General features: G+C 38.2%; 1 protein-coding gene across 1 annotated transcript in view; it reads left to right on the top strand.

Moving 5' to 3' along the window:
• The window catches only part of MAPK11 (mitogen-activated protein kinase 11), a 43961-nt gene extending 27076 nt beyond the window's left edge, over positions 1-16885 (top strand). The window contains exons 5-12 of the mRNA XM_007431128.4: positions 956-985; positions 1089-1136; positions 3793-3907; positions 4031-4102; positions 5453-5532; positions 6825-6903; positions 9591-9764; positions 15306-16885. Of these exons, the coding sequence (XP_007431190.1) occupies positions 956-985; positions 1089-1136; positions 3793-3907; positions 4031-4102; positions 5453-5532; positions 6825-6903; positions 9591-9764; positions 15306-15379 (672 nt within the window). The 3' untranslated portion in view covers positions 15380-16885. The remainder of the gene's footprint in view (positions 1-955; positions 986-1088; positions 1137-3792; positions 3908-4030; positions 4103-5452; positions 5533-6824; positions 6904-9590; positions 9765-15305) is intronic.
• Positions 16886-17109: the final 224 nt, after the last annotated feature.

Below are 17109 nucleotides of genomic sequence, written 5' to 3'. Positions count from 1 at the left end.
ATACATCATACATTATTTAGGTACAATGGCATTTGTATTGTACAGTATTGACTAAGGATCATTAACACTCTAATGTTTAGACAACTTAGACATCAATCTTTTTGAATCCGATACTTGGAGGTTAGTTATGGCTATCCAGTGGAATTAAGAATCATAGAACTGAGTATTTGAAAGGGACCCAAAGGAAAATTTAGAGGTACATAGAGAGGGAGAAATATTCTATGCTTGCAAGTTTTAATACCTGAACAAAGAGTTTGCTTCTGCAGGACCCCAACAAATTGTCTGGGGACAAAAGATGCTTTTGCTTTCCTGAAACAATTGGGAAATCCATATATATCCTCTGTATGGACACCCACAGACACCCACATAATCAGTGTCTGTACCCATGGTGATGCTATGGTATTCTTGCTTTCCAGAAACAGATAAGTATTTTTTTACAAGACACAGAATATGCAGATTTATACATAGCAGAGTTTTGAACTTAGCAGACTTCGAAGTTCCATGCCTTTTGACTAAAGGAGTAGGAATGAAAATGTGTCTACCAGCCAGAATTCAGGATCTTTTGTATCTAGGGTGGAGAGGAGAATTGAAGTAGCTCAGTTTTTGAAACTAGCGGAAAAATTTACTCTCGCTCTTTCTCTCATTACTGTCTTCCACGAAGAGACAGTTTTCTAACTGGCAATCTTTATTCCCAAGACCCTTAGACTGAATTGCAAAGAGTGGTGAAGTTTCATATCTGACACTGGTTGCGCTTTAAAATGCTGTTTAAAATGTAACCAAAATCCTTGTATGATTCATCACTGTGAGCTTGTAGCATGGAAATAAATGCAGGCTAACCTGAATCTTTACTTTGTAGAAATATATGAGTCAGAGCAAGTGGTTTCTGATAATCATGTTCATCCAACTGCATTTGATTTCTGGTTTTGACCTTACCTGTTTTCTTTTGATGTTGCAGTATATCCATTCTGCTGGAATCATTCACCGGGTAAGTTTCAATCACTGATAGAATGCTTTGTATACATCTGCAGTGACTGGTTTCATCATCTTAAATTTAGCCCTGTTTTAATAGTCTTTTCATTCTGATTCAGGACCTGAAGCCCAGTAACTTAGCTGTAAATGAAGACTGTGAATTAAGGGTAGGATTCATGCTATTTTGATTATTGCAATAATATTTGGACCACATATATATCAATGCAAATAAGAAACTGAACAGTGTTGTTGCTACCTTTTTTTCCTGCTTCATCCTGATGTTGGGCAAGGGAGAAACAATGTGTCTTCCAAATCATCGTCCTTTATTCTCTAAGCTGAATAACATTTGCAGAAAGTGTGATATTCATAGATTTATCTAATTTAAAAGTGATAGGAAGCATCTGGATTATTAAATAGGCTTCTGTGAAAGTTTTGGATCTTCATTCATGGCAGTAATTGTTTCTAAAGTAATTGCTCATATGTACACATCAGGTCCTGCATGTATAGATGAATGAATAGATACAGAAGGTATCTACATGGCTGGAATTAGCATTAAAGACTAACATTTGGAAAGGAAGATTAAACTGCTATATATAACCAACAAAGAGGAATCTCCTGAACAGATGATAAGATTCGGACTGATTTTTTTTCTGAATTTTTATACCAACGTATGAAATTCTGTTTTAGGACATCTTCCTTAATAATGTTTGTACCCAAATTTATGCAGCATTGTCTCCAAAGATAAAAATGGATACTGAATATTGATAAGAATATAAGTAGTTATAAAACTAAATAGAATAAATTAAAAATTATGTGTAAACATTCATCACTTGTGGACTGTTCCATGGAATATGAAAACCTGGCAAAGGATACTATCTGAAAAACAAGAACCACCATCTATATCAAGATCTGACCCAGAATGGAATCTGTATTCCAGAACATCTTACAAAATAATGCTTGAAACAGTGAAATAACTCCCTTCCTATTTAGTCGCATTTATCAAAAAGTCTCCCTGCCCAAGAGAAAACCATCCTGATAATTAAGCAAAGGAGGATATATAAAGAGTCAAATGAATTCAAATAATATCATTCTGGATTTGGTGAAAGAAGGAAGAAAAACCCTCTGCATAAATAGAACAGTTAACAAAATGACCCTTCGTATATCCTAGTTCAATGTTTCTTAACCTTGTCAACTTTAAGATGGGTGGACTTCAACTCCCAGAATTCCCCAGCCAGCATTCTGGGAGTTGAAGTCCACCCATTTTAAAGTTGACATGGTTGAGAAACACTGTCCTAGTTAGCTGTCATTGGTTCATCATTGCTACTGAACTTTGTAAGTAGTCACAGATTACAAAAGAAAGGATATGTTTTTAAGATGTATCTAATCATGGTCTGTTCTTATGGGCCAACGTTTCATCTTTGGGCCTTGTTTCATGTAGAAGTTATTGCCCTGTCCTGTAAATGTTAAATTATATATTTAAATGTGGGGAAATTGAAAGCATGCTGATTTAGTTTTAAGTTTCATGCTAATTTTTGCATGATTAGATGTTCTGTTGCATCCCTAATTTGATTTTCTGGTATAAAGTCTATGTATCTTTATATTGCTGTTATCCCTTCCACCGAAACTCTACATGGTTGTCTTTTGAAGTAGACCATAACCCTCCCATTCCATGATGGCTTGATGCCCTATTTATGTTATTTTCCTATCCCTGGAAAATGTAACCCCTGTGGCCTGTGTAAGCTCATCTATGTGATTAATAGGTGGTGTGTCTACAGTGCCTCAGATCCTATATCAACCTGGCATCAGATTGGGGGAGTTGGGGTCTATCAGGTGATGACTAAAAGTGGTGGACTATCACTCCTATCATCCTACTTGTTGGCATGCTGAGCTAAGCCTATCAAGTTTAACATCATCTGAAGAGCCACAGGTTCCTCACCCCTGCGCTAGGTCGTACAGTTTGGCTCTAGTGGGCATCAAGTTTTTTTTTTTCAGGGATATGAATGAACCAAGTATTTGGAAGCCAATTTTAGCATCAAGGTATCATCTCAAAAACCCACCCTTAACCCTGGGACTTTAAGTGTACAATCAATTAATAAACTGAAATCTGGGGTTTCAGCCCAGATACCATTCTCTTGAAATCAGTCTCAAATACATTGTCTTCCACTTTACACCGCTTACCATGAGCCACTATCAGGATTCAGTTTTTCTGCCAACTTTATATTTGGGTCTCCGCTGGCTTTAAAGAAAAGGAAGTGAAGCAATAATCAAAATAAGCTGAGATGACCCATTGTGTTATGGTCCGATAGACATGTTATTTTTCTTCAAAACACCCCTCAATTTGCTGTGGTAAATCTCAAGGCACTGTACCGACCAGGAGATTGGAGTATAATCTGTCAGATAATAGAAGGCAGAAGGACTTCGATAGCTGGTTGGATCAGCTGTTGATTTTAAAAAAAAATTGCCTAGATGTGAACCACCAGATGATGATGATTATATTTATATCCTGTCTGTTTTGTACAATTTAAGGCAGTGTACGTAAAGCTGCTACCAATTTCCCCAACAACCACAAACCTATGAGGTGGGTTGGGCTGAGCAGGAGTGACTGGCCCAAAGTCACCCAGCTGGCTTTCATACCTAATGGAGGACTGGAACTCACAGGCTCCTGGTTTCTAGCCTGGTGCCTTAACCGCTGCACTGCATTGGCCCTCTGGTTTGGTTCTCTTGCCAGTGCACTTCTTAATGCATTATGATAATCAGCATAAAGAATGGGGGGAACATTTAATATAACTAAAATAACAGGAAACTTTATTCATTATTCTGTAGATTTTAGACTTTGGCTTAGCCCGGCAAACTGACGATGAAATGACAGGCTATGTGGCAACCCGCTGGTACAGAGCCCCAGAAATCATGCTAAATTGGATGCATTATAATCAGACAGGTAAGAGTGAACATACTTTCTTATTGATTTGTACTATTACACATGAATACTCAGGGCTTGGATGGGAAAATCTTTATTCTACAGAGTCTCAGACTCTTGACTTGTGTATTTATGTCTTGGCAGTTGACATTTGGTCAGTTGGATGCATCATGGCAGAGCTGCTGAAAGGGAAGGCTCTTTTCCCAGGAAATGATTGTATCCTTTCTCCTACAACCCTGGCCCAACACATATACACACACAAATGGTAACGGGCTGCAGGTCTTGCTCTGCATTGAAATGCTTTTAAGCCAATATTAGTCATTGAGCAAAAATGCTATAGCAAGCATGTAGCAAATAGCTAAAGTGACTGTTTTTCATAGCTGGTAATAGCCATAAAGACTCAGAACACAAGTAGGCTGACTAAATTTTGTTCTTGTATGTTTCATTTAACTAATGACCAACATACAAGCACAGCTTGCAATAGCTGGTGGTTTGTGAACTGATGTTGAAGACCAAAGCTGCTGAGAAATTCATAATTTGTTTGGTCAGCCTGAAAGCCAGCAGCTAATGGTGGCTCTTTTTGGAAGCTGCCCTTGAAGCAAATTAAGGAACCAGGCAAATAGCTTCTGATATGATGTGATGGTTTTTAAATGTCAAGACCTGGTGAATTTCACACTTCCCACCCCAATTTCTAGGCTTACTTACAAAGATTTTGGAGACTGAGCGATACAAAGTGATGCTGATTCACAAGTAGAAAATATTCTCATTCATTATGAATGGAAAATAGGATCTTTATGTAACATTAGAAAACATGGTCTCTTTCAATGCCCACACAAGGCACTCCCTTGGTCTGGACCATTGTGACATCTCATTTTGGAAGAGAAAGCTATATACTCCTTCTGCATGAAGAATAATAGTGTTTAATGATGTTTTAAGCTCTTTCAAGCAAATAATGGCCTGACTGAAAATTGCCCAGTTTGAGATGGCGAGTAATGGTGAAATGCCTTCCAGTGACTTAAGAATCTGATGTTTCTGCTCACCTCTTTAACTTAATTGGATTTCTAAGGACTCTTTGGTGCCATCTCAGTGGATATATATCAATTGTGCCTTGTCTTTATCCCGTATGATCTTCTCCTCACATAACCTAAACTATAATTGGCTTGTTTGTGTTGGTTAATATGATGTGTGAGTCTACACATTGTAGCTTTATAATATGTGGGAACCAGCTGTGGCTTGATTAGCAACCATGGTTTTAAGAACGGCTTATTTATGATCCAGGCCAATCTCTTGGCAGAAGTGTCCATCTCTGCACATCATCTTCTCATTCTCCCTTCTGTTTTAAATGGCAGAGCAAAAGAGGTGGATATAACTTTTAACTGTATTCATGTTTTTTAGTATGTTGTAAGCCGCCCAGAGTCCCCCATTGTGGGGAGATGGGCAGGGACAAATTAAATAAATAAATTAAATAAATAAATAAATAAATATTGCATGTTGGCAGTTTATACGTGCCTACAACTTCTTCCCTATCTGTCCTATCTTTGTGGTAGTTTTCCTAAACTCTTACAGACATTGACCAGCTGAAACGAATAATGGAAGTAGTTGGTACGCCCAGTTCTGAACTTCTCAAGAAAATATCATCAGAGCATGTAAGTATGATGTATTAACAGCATAATAATTAATTCTTCATTTAATCCATTATATAACTGATACTGACTTCCTGACAGTATTGTTTTCAGTTGCATGTTTTTATCAAGTCATTGTTGGTTTTCAAATCTAAGTGATCTCCAAATGTTAGGTGTTTTTAACAAGATCCCACTGTGGGTTTCTGAATACCAAACAACCAATAAAAGACATTTGATTTCTAGTTAACACATCTAACCAATTTGTGAAGAAAATTCTATAGAGAAACGTTTTTAGGGCAGTGCCATCCTTCAGGAAGATGTAATTTCCACAGTAAGTCTATATTGTCATTTTTAAATGTTCATCATATAAGCTGCATTTGTTTAACATATGAATCTCTATTAACTCGAAGTATATATATTTGAAGCATATTATTTATCTGAAGCATATAAGACATGAAATGTTTTCATTTGACAACTTGCATATTAGAATGATCCAGTCACAGAAAATTTAAATAAAGTTTTATTTATAGACAAATGAATGTTGGCAAATGTCAGTTGACACATTTCATGTGGTCATCTCCCTTTAATGTAATTTGTAGCAAAATATGGTGATTTCGAGGTTGGAAGTAATATCTCTTGGAAGACTGAAGTTGCCCACTATTTACATCCATTGTTCACTTGCGCAGAAATCTAATCATTGTTGGCTTATACTGGCTTCTGACTTGCTGGAGGATGTCTGCTGAAGAGCACACTGCCTGCCCATATATAAGGCTACATTGAACTTCTCATACTTTGCTTATTGTCACATCTCTTTCCATCAGAATTCTGCCAGACATTTCCCAACACATGCCAGAAAATCTCCTCTGTAGTTTTTGCATGCAAGACAGAATGCCACTTTGGTCTTTTTAGTGCTGTATAGTCTCCTTTGACCTTTATAGTGGTGGTCCCCATTAAATGATAGTGACAATGTGCAACTCATGTGGATCTTATTGGAATAGAAAATTATGGCATCTTTGCTGTAATCATAGTTGTCCTTGTTCTCTTTACAGATGTGTATGTAATTAAGGAGGCTAGTAATCTCAGAAATGTTATACTATCTAATTTAAATTTACATTAAGCAGAAATGAGATGAACGAAGATGAAAATACTTTGATCTTCTGTTTCTCATTCTACTGTATAATTCGTAAACTTTATAAATCTTTGGAGACAATTGATTGTAACTGAATGCAGTCACAAATCATACTTTCAAGGGTGAATATTTCCTTTTGATCACAAACTTTTAATTTATGCATGTTTATGCAATTTCACTTTTTCAGGCCAGAAAATATATAGAATCTCTACCATATATGCCTCAACAGGATCTGAAAGTAGTATTTCGTGGAGCAAACCCATTAGGTAAATATTTAATATTTACTATTGTTCTAGAGAGGGATAGTCATTTTAAATGGGGAGGAAAAATCATTACTGTAAATGTCCAAATATCTTCCATTTAATACTAAGACTGGTTATACAGATTGTATTGGGTACAGAGGAACTCCAAATGAATTGCTCCTTCAGTACTATTCTATCTTTAAACCTATCATTATATCTCTTTAATTATATTGTATGTTTGATGTTGAGTATGATGCCTGGGACATCTTTGGGGAAAAGGGATAGTATATAAATAGATAAGAAGGAATAAGAGTAAAAATAGTGATAGTGATTCACAAGCTATTATGTGAATAATTAAAGGATCCTTTATGGCAAGATTCCCAAATGTTTCAAAGTGGTAGGCACCTTTGGAATTTATAGAACGTGTTGTGGGTATATCACAAAACAGGTACTTTGCAAGGGGCTTGTCCATCCACAAAATGAGCACTCTGGGAGAGGGTGTCCAATCACAAAACATCCAGTGTTCACGAGCACCATATTGGGAAACCCTAGATTTACGTAATGCATTTTGGTTTCATGGGATTAAATGTCTCTATCTCTGTCTACCTAGAGACAGCATTAGTTATAGAAAACATTTATGTATAGAAATTATTTCTTTAATATGCTAATGGACAGGAATCAATTCTTTTTTCCATTCAACACAGCTTTTGACATTCCACATGCTTAACAATTGATAACAGAATGCAAAATGTATTGCATAGAATAATATGGCTGCTATGCTAAGTTCTTCATTGGGGTCTCTCTGATTTATCCACATGGCTTATACACCAGCGCAGAGCCTGTCTGGGATCTGACAGAAGCCCTTGGTGGGATCCTTATCCTGCACAGAGCACACATTGAGATGCACCACCCACTGAATCCTTTCACTTCTTTTTCAAATGTCACAGCAAGAACATGTTTCTTCTCTAAGCTTGTATTTAATTGTAAAATAATTTAATTATACTTTATTTAAGTCATGCATCGAGGGATTGTAGGACGTAGGTCCATCCAAGAGCCTTGCAGGCCTGGTTCCACAGATGCCAAAATTGCAGTAGCAAAATTCCATCTTGAATGAACATGTTTGCCTCTTATACCTTGCAGATGGTACACAGTGAACTCTTGTAAGTGCTGCTAGGCATTTATCAGACAGACTTAGAACAATTGTTTCTCTCACCTCCGAGCCATTCTATGGGAGCAACCTCTTTGAGTGACAGATTCTGAGGCTATGATGGCCCCTTCATCTTCATTCAAAGTTCCTACTGTATTTCGAAAATCACTGGGGATAGTTCATCTCAAACACTTTCATGAGCCCGTTTCTCCTGATGGCCATATACAGGATTGTTAAATGTTAACACTAGGTAAATTATTCAGTTAATGGCCAGAATCTGCTAAAAGTTCTGTCTTACCTGGTCCTGATCAGGGCAGAAAGGAGAAAAAGGAGAGGAAAGTGGTGTCCACATAGTGATTTGTGTTTCTAGCCATGAATGAAAATTACATCACATGGGATCTTTCCCTGGTTCTCTCCATACATACATCAAAGCCTTTGGAACTGATTGCTTCCATTTCCATTCATCTCTTTTTATGGAAAAATGGCAGCATCAGTCACTTTGACTCAGCAGGCAAGAAAACTATATTCCTTACATCAGAACCTTATCTTCTTCATGGAGAAATCTCTTTTACTCTTGAAGTCCTAGTCCCAGATTCATCTCCATAAACTCCTTGCTCCCCAATCTCTATGTACCTGCCTAATCCAAATGTGTGAATACACACAAATAGCCACTTGAAAAACTACAGATACTAATCAGAGTAATCAGTTCTTAACTGAGTAATCACTTCTTTCCTTTTGATAAATGAACTGTTGAGTCCTTGGTGCTCTCTGAATTTGGTTGTTTGCTTGCAGGCATTTCATTATCTGACTAGATAACATCAGTGCTAGTGAGTGTAGGGTTTGCTCCCTGTTTATATGCGGTAGCTTACAGTAGAATACCAACTAGCAGTCAGAAGACATAATGAAAACTCCTTAATCACACAACACATGGACAGACTCATCCATAGTTTCAACTGGGAAACTGAGCATCCTAGACTAAGCTAAATCCAAAAATGATAGGGAATTCCTGAAAGCTTGGCATTTAGACAAATCAGCCATCAATAGACACATAGAGATAAACCACATTTACACTCCATTCAAAAGACACAATAAAAAAGCTAAGAAGGAAACAAAAAGACCAGAACACATCCCCTCCAGCAGCCAAAACCCAGATAAGCAGGGATTAACACCAGACAAACAATCAAGCAGAAAACAATACCCTAGTCAAGGAGAAAACCACACCCCCACCAACACAGGAAAGGCAAGCTGCTTTATATAAACAGGGAGCAAACCCCACACTATCTAGCACTGATGATATTACCTAGTTGGGTAATGAAATGTCTGCAAGCAAACAACCAGGTTCAGAGAGCATCAAGGACTCCACAGTTTAACTCTGAGCCACATATATTCTTTTCTATTGGAAATGAAATGAAATAATTTATATCTTAAGCAGAAAGAAAAAAAAACATTGCTGTCTAAGATTAGGTTGGGAAACTTGACAATGAAATCCAAAATATCTAGGCTTTCTTATTAGTTAATATAAAATTGGTTAGCCACTTTGTTAGTTCAATTTTTAATATCCTAGCTGTGGATCTTCTTGAGAAGATGCTCATCCTGGACAGTGACAAAAGAATAACAGCCTCAGAAGCACTTGCGCATCCTTATTTTGCTCAGTATCATGATCCTGAGGATGAACCAGAGGCAGAGCTGTATGATGAATCGATAGAAAATAAAGAAAGGGTTATAGATGAGTGGAAAGGTAAGGAAGTGTTTTCTTTTGTGCTTGAAATGTTAAGAATGCTTAAAACACAACCCTTATTAACTATTGCAAGGATAAATTTACAGAAAGTGAGTGCAGATGTAAAGTAGTTAGAGCCTATATAGCAGGGGCTAAGAGCCAAAAAGGAACCAAGGATTGAATTGTCCCAGAATCTTCTCTTCTTGCTCTTACTTTCTTTTACACACATACAGTATACTCCTTATACACCTTTGATGGATGGATTGATTAAATTTTTTGTACAGGAGCTCAAGGAACTCAAGGCACCATACATAGTTCTCCATCCTTCTGTTTTTCCCCATAATAAGAACCCAGAAGGTTGGACTAACTAGCTCAGAATCACCCAATGAGCTTCCATGGATGGGAGTAGGCCAGAACCTGGGTCTTCCCAGTTCCAGGTCAGCACATTAACCACTTTACCAGACTACCTTTCATATATATTTATTTTAACATATAATTTGGTGGTTAACATGTTTGAGGTTAAAAGAAACCTTCAGCGCCAGATTGCAAATATTGTTTCAGCTAGGGCTACATAACTGGGCTGCAAAACTCAGCCCAGTTTTGCAGACAGAAAGACAAGAACTTGATGACAGCTTAGAATATCTGGTAGTTCTCCATATCTCTTTGGTGCCATCTAACATTCATGTGGATTCTCACCAAGATACGGTACAGTCTCAAGTTTCTACATTCTCTTGATTTGCTGTTGAAATAACTTAGATAAGTACATAGAAGAGTCCTCCTGCTGACCTTCTGCATAGCAGCAAGTGCCATTTAGTTAGCCATGGTCTAGCGCTGGCAACTGCTAATGCCTACTAGATCTGCAGTAATTCCCCACTGAATTGTCATCCACGCTATTTCAAGAGGATATAAATAGATTAAGGAAATTACTTGCAGTGCAGTTTCATAACTTCTGGTGTGTCTTTATCAAGCTTCAGGAAATGCTTTCCAGTAGTGTTTTCCTTCTTTTAAAAGAGGCAGGAAAAATGCTAAAATTGTGTGAAAATCTCGTTTTAATAATTGGTGGATATAGGTTCAAACAAAGGGATACCTGGCTGTTCGTTTTTTCATTAGTACTAAATACTTTGACTGTATGCATTATTACATATACTTTCATTTCATATGCTGAATAATTGAGCATCCAGAAAGTCTTATATTATACTTTTCTTTCAAGACATTTCTAAAGGGTATTTCTTTGTCAGCTCAGTCAACTTCTAAAAAGCCAAAATAAAAAAAAGGGCTTATGATTATTTTTTGAAAATCTCTGTGATTCCTTTTTTTTTTTTTTTGGAATAAAGCCCTAGACAAAGAAACAGTGAAATCTCCTTAAAGTCATTGGTTTTGTTGATATTTATGCTTTTGGCAGCAGGCCATCTTCAGAACAGCTTCTCCTGCTGATCTAAGTACTGTACCAAACAGTACAGTGAATCCCATAGATAATTAGGCTATCTAGGACTTTAAAGGTCAATACAGCACCTTCAGTTGCGTCCCATAGGCAGTTGGTGGCCATGGAGATCTTTCAATACAGGCATCATATGATCCTTTTACCAGTCAGCAGCCTGGCTCCTACATTTTGTGTTTATTACAGTTTCTGGATATACTTTGAGAGTAGTCCCATGCAAAGCACATTGCAGTAGTAACCAAGATGTGGATTACTCTCGCTAGGTCCAGCCAGTTTAGGAAGGGTTATATTTCATGCTCTAGCCATGAATGTGCAATTCTGCTTGGCATCACAGCCACCACCTGCAAATCTAGTGACAAATAGAGATGAAGGAGCACTCTCAAAAAGGAACCCTCCGCTTTCTAGAGAGGCCCAATCTCATCCAGGATAGGTTTCATCTCAGTCGCAAAGTCCATATTTTTCTTTCCTCATAGCATTGGGTTTAATTACAGCTTGTTCTCCCTCATCCAACCCATCATCCAGGAGTTAGACAATAGAGGGCAGTGGAGCTGGGTGTCATCAGCACATTAATGATATCCCACTCCAAGACTTGGAATGACCTCTGATTTTATTTATTTGTTCAATTTCATGCATAAATGACTGAATGACATGATTCATGAAAATCAGTTTCATCTAAATGCACCACATTCTTAATAATTTTATTTATTTATTATTTATTTACAGTGGGACAAAAAAGTATTTAGTCAGCCACCAATTGTGGCATGTTCTCCCACTTAAAAAGTATTTAGTCAGCCACCAATTGTGGCAAGTTCTCCCACTTAAAAAGATGAGAGAGGCCTGTAATTTTCATCATAGGTATACCTCAATTATGAGAGACAAAATGGGACAAAAAATCCAGAAAATCACATTGTCTGATTTTTAAAGAATTTATTTGCAAATCATGGTGGAAAATAAGTATTTGGTCAATATCAAAAGTTCATCTCAATACTTTGTTATATATCCTTTGTTGGCAATGACAGAGGTCAAACGTTTTCTGTAAGTCTTCACAAGGTTTTCACACACTGTTGCTGGTATTTTGGCCCATTCCTCCATGCACTGCTCCTCTAGAGCAGTGATGTTTTGGGGCTGTCGCTGGGCAACACGGACTTTCAACTCCCTCCAAAGGTTTTCCATGGGGTTGAGATGTGGAGACTGGCTAGGCCACTCCAGGACCTTGAAATGCTTCTTACGAAGCCACTCCTTCGTTGCCCGGGTGGTGTGTTTGGGATCATTGTCATGCTGAAAGACCCAGCCACGTTTCATCTGCAATGCCCTTGGTGATGGAAGGAGGTGTTCACTCAAAATCTCACGATACATGGCCCCATTCATTCTTTCCTTTACACGGATCAGTCGTCCTGGTCCCTTTGCAGAAAAACAGCCCCAAAGCATGATGTTTCCACCCCCATGCTTCACAGTAGGTATGGTGTTCTTTGGATGCAACTCAGCATTCTCTCTCCTCCAAACACGACGAGTTGAGCTTAGACCAAAACGTTCTACTTTGGTTTCATCTGACCATATGACATTCTCCCAATCCTCTTCTGGATCATCCAAATGCTCTCTAGCAAACTTCAGACAGGCCCGGACATGTACTGGCTTAAGCAGGGGGACACGTCTGACACTGCAGGATTTGAGTCCCTGGCGGCGTAGTGTGTTACTGATGGTAGCCTTTGTTACTTTGGTCCCAGCTCTCTGCAGGTCATTCACTAGGTCCCCCCGTGTGGGTCTGGGATTTTTGCTCACCGTTTGCTCACAAGATCATTTTGACCCCACGGGGTGAGATCTTGCATGGAGCCCCAGATCGAGGGAGATTATCAGTGGTCTTGTATGTCTTCCATTTTCTAATTATTGCTCCCACAGTTGATTTCTTCACACCAAGCTGCTTGCCTATTGCAGATTCAGTCTTCCCAGCCTGGTGCAGGTCTACAGTTTTGTTTCTGGTGTCCTTCAACAGCTCTTTGGTCTTGGCCATAGTGGAGTTTGGAGTGTGACTGTTTGAGGTTGTGGACAGGTGTCTTTTATACTGATAACAAGGTCAAACATTACTACAGGTAACGAGTGGAGGATAGAGGAGCCTCTTAAAGAAGTAGTTACAGGTCTGTTAGAGCCAGACATCTTGCTTGTTTGAAGGTGACCAAATACTTATTTTCCACCATGATTTGCAAATAAATTCTTTAAAAATCAGACAATGTGATTTTCTGGATTTTTTTTCTCATTTTGTCTCTCACAGTTGAGGTATACCTATGATGAAAATTACAGGCCTCTCTCATCTTTTTAAGTGGGAGAACTTGCACAATTGGTGGCTGACTAAATACTTTTTTGCCCCACTGTATATATCAAATTTGTCACCACCCATCTCATTGAAATGACTCTGGGCAGTTTATAGCAAAAATAAAAATCGTTAAAATATACTATAAAACAGACCTAATAATAAATAGCTTCCGAGCAAGATGGAAAGTTGGGAAATAATTCAAGGGAGTGTCGTCGGAGTGCTAACCACCCCCAAAGCCCATATTGCCCCATGAACACTGGCAGAGTCAGAGCTTTAAACCTTTTCAGAAAGCTGGGAGCATAGGGGCCCATTGCACCTCTGGGGGGAGAATATTCCAAAGGGTGGAGGCAATGGCAGAGAAGGCTCTCTTCCTGGGCCCTGCCAGCTGACATTCTCTCACTGATGGGGTCCGCAACATGCCCTCTCTGCCTGACCGGGTGGGACAGGTTGATGTAATGGGGATGAGACGGTCGCTCAGGTAATTTAATTTTTCAGGTAATCATTTTGCCCAAAAATAAAATATGTGAGACTGGCCCATGAATATTTGAGGCTGGCCCATGAATAGAAAGATCTTCTGGCAGGGATGCATCCCACGCTCATCACAAATCATCTCCCTTAATAATGGGGCCAGTCCCAACCGAGCTGATTTAATCAGCCAGGTAAAGGCAAGGGACAAGCATGTGATGTCTCTCATCCCTCCACAGATCTTATTCACATCCTCAAGATTTATAAGCTGAAATGTATCTAAATGAAGTGATGTCAGTGTTAACTCCATATGACCTACCCAACATGGAAGTCCAAATCAAATGAATCTGATCATTTTTGTCCAGAAAGAATGATAAGAATTTCTCACAATGAACTTAAAATTGTTCTGGCTTCCTGTACCTAATCTTTTGGTTCAGGAAATGCTGCTTGGTATAGAAAAGCATCTCCAGCATGTTTTGTGCAGTCTTAATGGAGCCAGTGAAATGACTTTGCTCCACCACCTCTATCATGGAGTAGGATTTCAGTTGTGCCTGAAAGAGGAGCCCACTCCATGTTTGGTTCAATTTGCCCTATGAGTTCCTTCATTTGTGCTGCGACCCTCTACCAATTGTTTCATGGCATTCAGTTCCCTAGTAAACCAAGATGCTATTTGAACTATGCTAGAGGGAAGAGGATACTTGAGAGTATACTGTCAATCACCTGGGCCATCTCCATATTCCACAGATCGGCTAGAGCTACAAAATATTACCTAATTACACACCCTCCAGTCCCAGCCTGCTGCATCATAGTGTGTCCAGACAGACAAGACTTGGAAAGATTAATTCCAGATCAGCACTTTCATGTAATATTAAATCCTCAATAACAGAAGATTTACCAGCTATTAAAAAGCAGTATCTGTGGATTATATGCACCATCACCTAGACGCTACTGGTTAGACTATTACATGAAAGGGACACTGGGGACCAGCCTAACTTCCTTCCCATTAACTTCCAAGTTGCAGCCTCCCACCATATTTCCTAGAGTTTTCATGTATTTCCATACATTGAACTATTTTTACGTGAAAGCAACAGCATGTTCCTATATCTATATGACAGCACGGTAGTTAACAGAACCCGTTTTTAAAGTAACAAATCTGAGGATGATACACTAAGTAAATTAAGCAAAACAAAATGTTCATACTATATCAGGAGGCAAACATTTTTCATATTATATCTTTTCAAGTTTGTGGAGTTTGCTCATGGCTTCCAAGTTCCATAGCTTTTCAGCTGCTAATATTTCATATTAAAATATTTAACATTATTCTCTCTCTTACTCTTGCTCTTTTTTTAAGAACTAACATATGAAGAAGTGATCAGCTTTAAACCACCCGACTTGAAGATGGATAGCCTTGAAATTGAACAATAAATCCAGACTCCTCTTTTTGCTATGCTTTACTATGAAGACTATAAAACATCTAGCATTGCAATTCAATTTCATATATGACAAGCATAGATTTTACTGTCCAAAGATCTTGGAAAAGCTACAGAAATGCAAGCAGACCATTCTGAAGAAACATATATTGGGGAGGGGATTGCCTTGTACTACGAATGTAATAATTGCAGAACATTAAGAACTGCTTCATTCTGAAAAATGATGCACTGAGGTTTGTCTTTTTAAACTTTGTCTTCTCTGCATGTCCCCAGTGTGATGCCAAAAATGGTGTGTTTTTTTTTTTAAAAAAGATTATTTTCTCAAATTGTACAGTTCACGCATGAATGTATGTGGAGACAAAAATAGAAATCCATAGAAGCAATTTCTTGTTTTTAAGCATTATGATGTTTGTTTTTTTAATTTATAGTTAGTGCCTTTAGGAAAAGGAGCCAGTGTGGTAAATTAGGAATAAAATATACCTGTAGTTATACCTGTAGCAGTTTTAAGGACATGAGTGAGCAACGGTTACAAATCAGTCAAATTTATTGTTTCCTGATAGCATTGAAGTTTGTCGTTGTTTCTCCTGTAGTCCTTGAAAAGTGCAGGGCACATGTTTTATTGGGGAATTTTGCACTACATTGGTCCACAACATAAAATCTGGAGGAATGGAGTTTATCTTACATGCTTGAGCTCTTTTGAAGATCAAACTCTCTGCTAACACACTTTTTTCTGTAATTTTGCAGTGCCTCTCTTTCCATCTCCTTGTCAATAAACTCTTTCCTTTTCTAAATTCCTGTAGCTTTTGTCTGGCAGCTGCATTTTAATCTAGAACAGCGAATATGGAATGCTGTGAATGGGCTGAAAGAGAAGAAGGTTTGGAGAAATCTTTTTTCATCAAAATATGTTGAACATACCAAGTGGGCAGTCTAGCACATGGTACTAGTGAGCATGGTTACATACAGGTTGGAGCACTATGGCCATTAAGAACATAATGGTTCAAAAGAAGATGCCTTCTGCTAATAACCTTGTGAAGTGGGAACCAAAGGACTTTTAATTTGCTCTTTCTGTTCAGCCTCCTTCTAATATGACTTGTTGGGACTACTTGAGGGAATGCCTGGAGGTTAAGATCTGCAGAATAGCCTTCCTCAGTTCTCTTTCTTTACCCTTGAAAATAAAACTGGAAATATCTGATGGTTAGGGATATCTTCCTAGAGATCCCTTTTGGACAGATTGTAGCAAAAATTGTTGAAATCCAGATTTTTTGATGAGAAGAATGAGCACCAATTATCTTAAAGATATTTATCAGGAAAGGGAACAGCAATGAACAATTAATTCCTACCGCCCCATCCCATTATTTCATTTTCTAAACTTAAAGTAGCAAGCACAATCTAGGCAACTGTTGATTTGATTTAAACACAACAATGATAGAAACCTACTTTGTTGAATAAAATTATAGGCAATTTAATAAGTTTTGTCGAAGGCTTTCACGGCCGGAGTACGATGGCTGGTGTGGGTCTTCCGGGCTGTGTGGCCGTGTTCTGGAAGTTTCCAGAACACTTCCAGAACATGGCCACACAGCCCGGAAGACCCACACCAGCCAATTTAATAAGTTGTTAAATATTAGTTATAGAAGAATAGGTATACTTTATATTAAGCATTTGACAACCACTAACTCTGGTCTTTTGGATATTTAGCATTATCCTTTACAATTTAAAAAAAAAATT

This window comes from Python bivittatus, unplaced genomic scaffold (genome assembly GCF_059951505.1).
Source record: "Python bivittatus isolate LINGU-HERP-01145 unplaced genomic scaffold, Pbiv_v1 ctg000330_np1212, whole genome shotgun sequence".
Taxonomy (NCBI): Eukaryota; Metazoa; Chordata; class Lepidosauria; order Squamata; family Pythonidae; genus Python; species Python bivittatus.
Note: the sequence above shows the minus strand (reverse complement) of the source record. Positions and strands in the feature narration are given on the sequence as shown.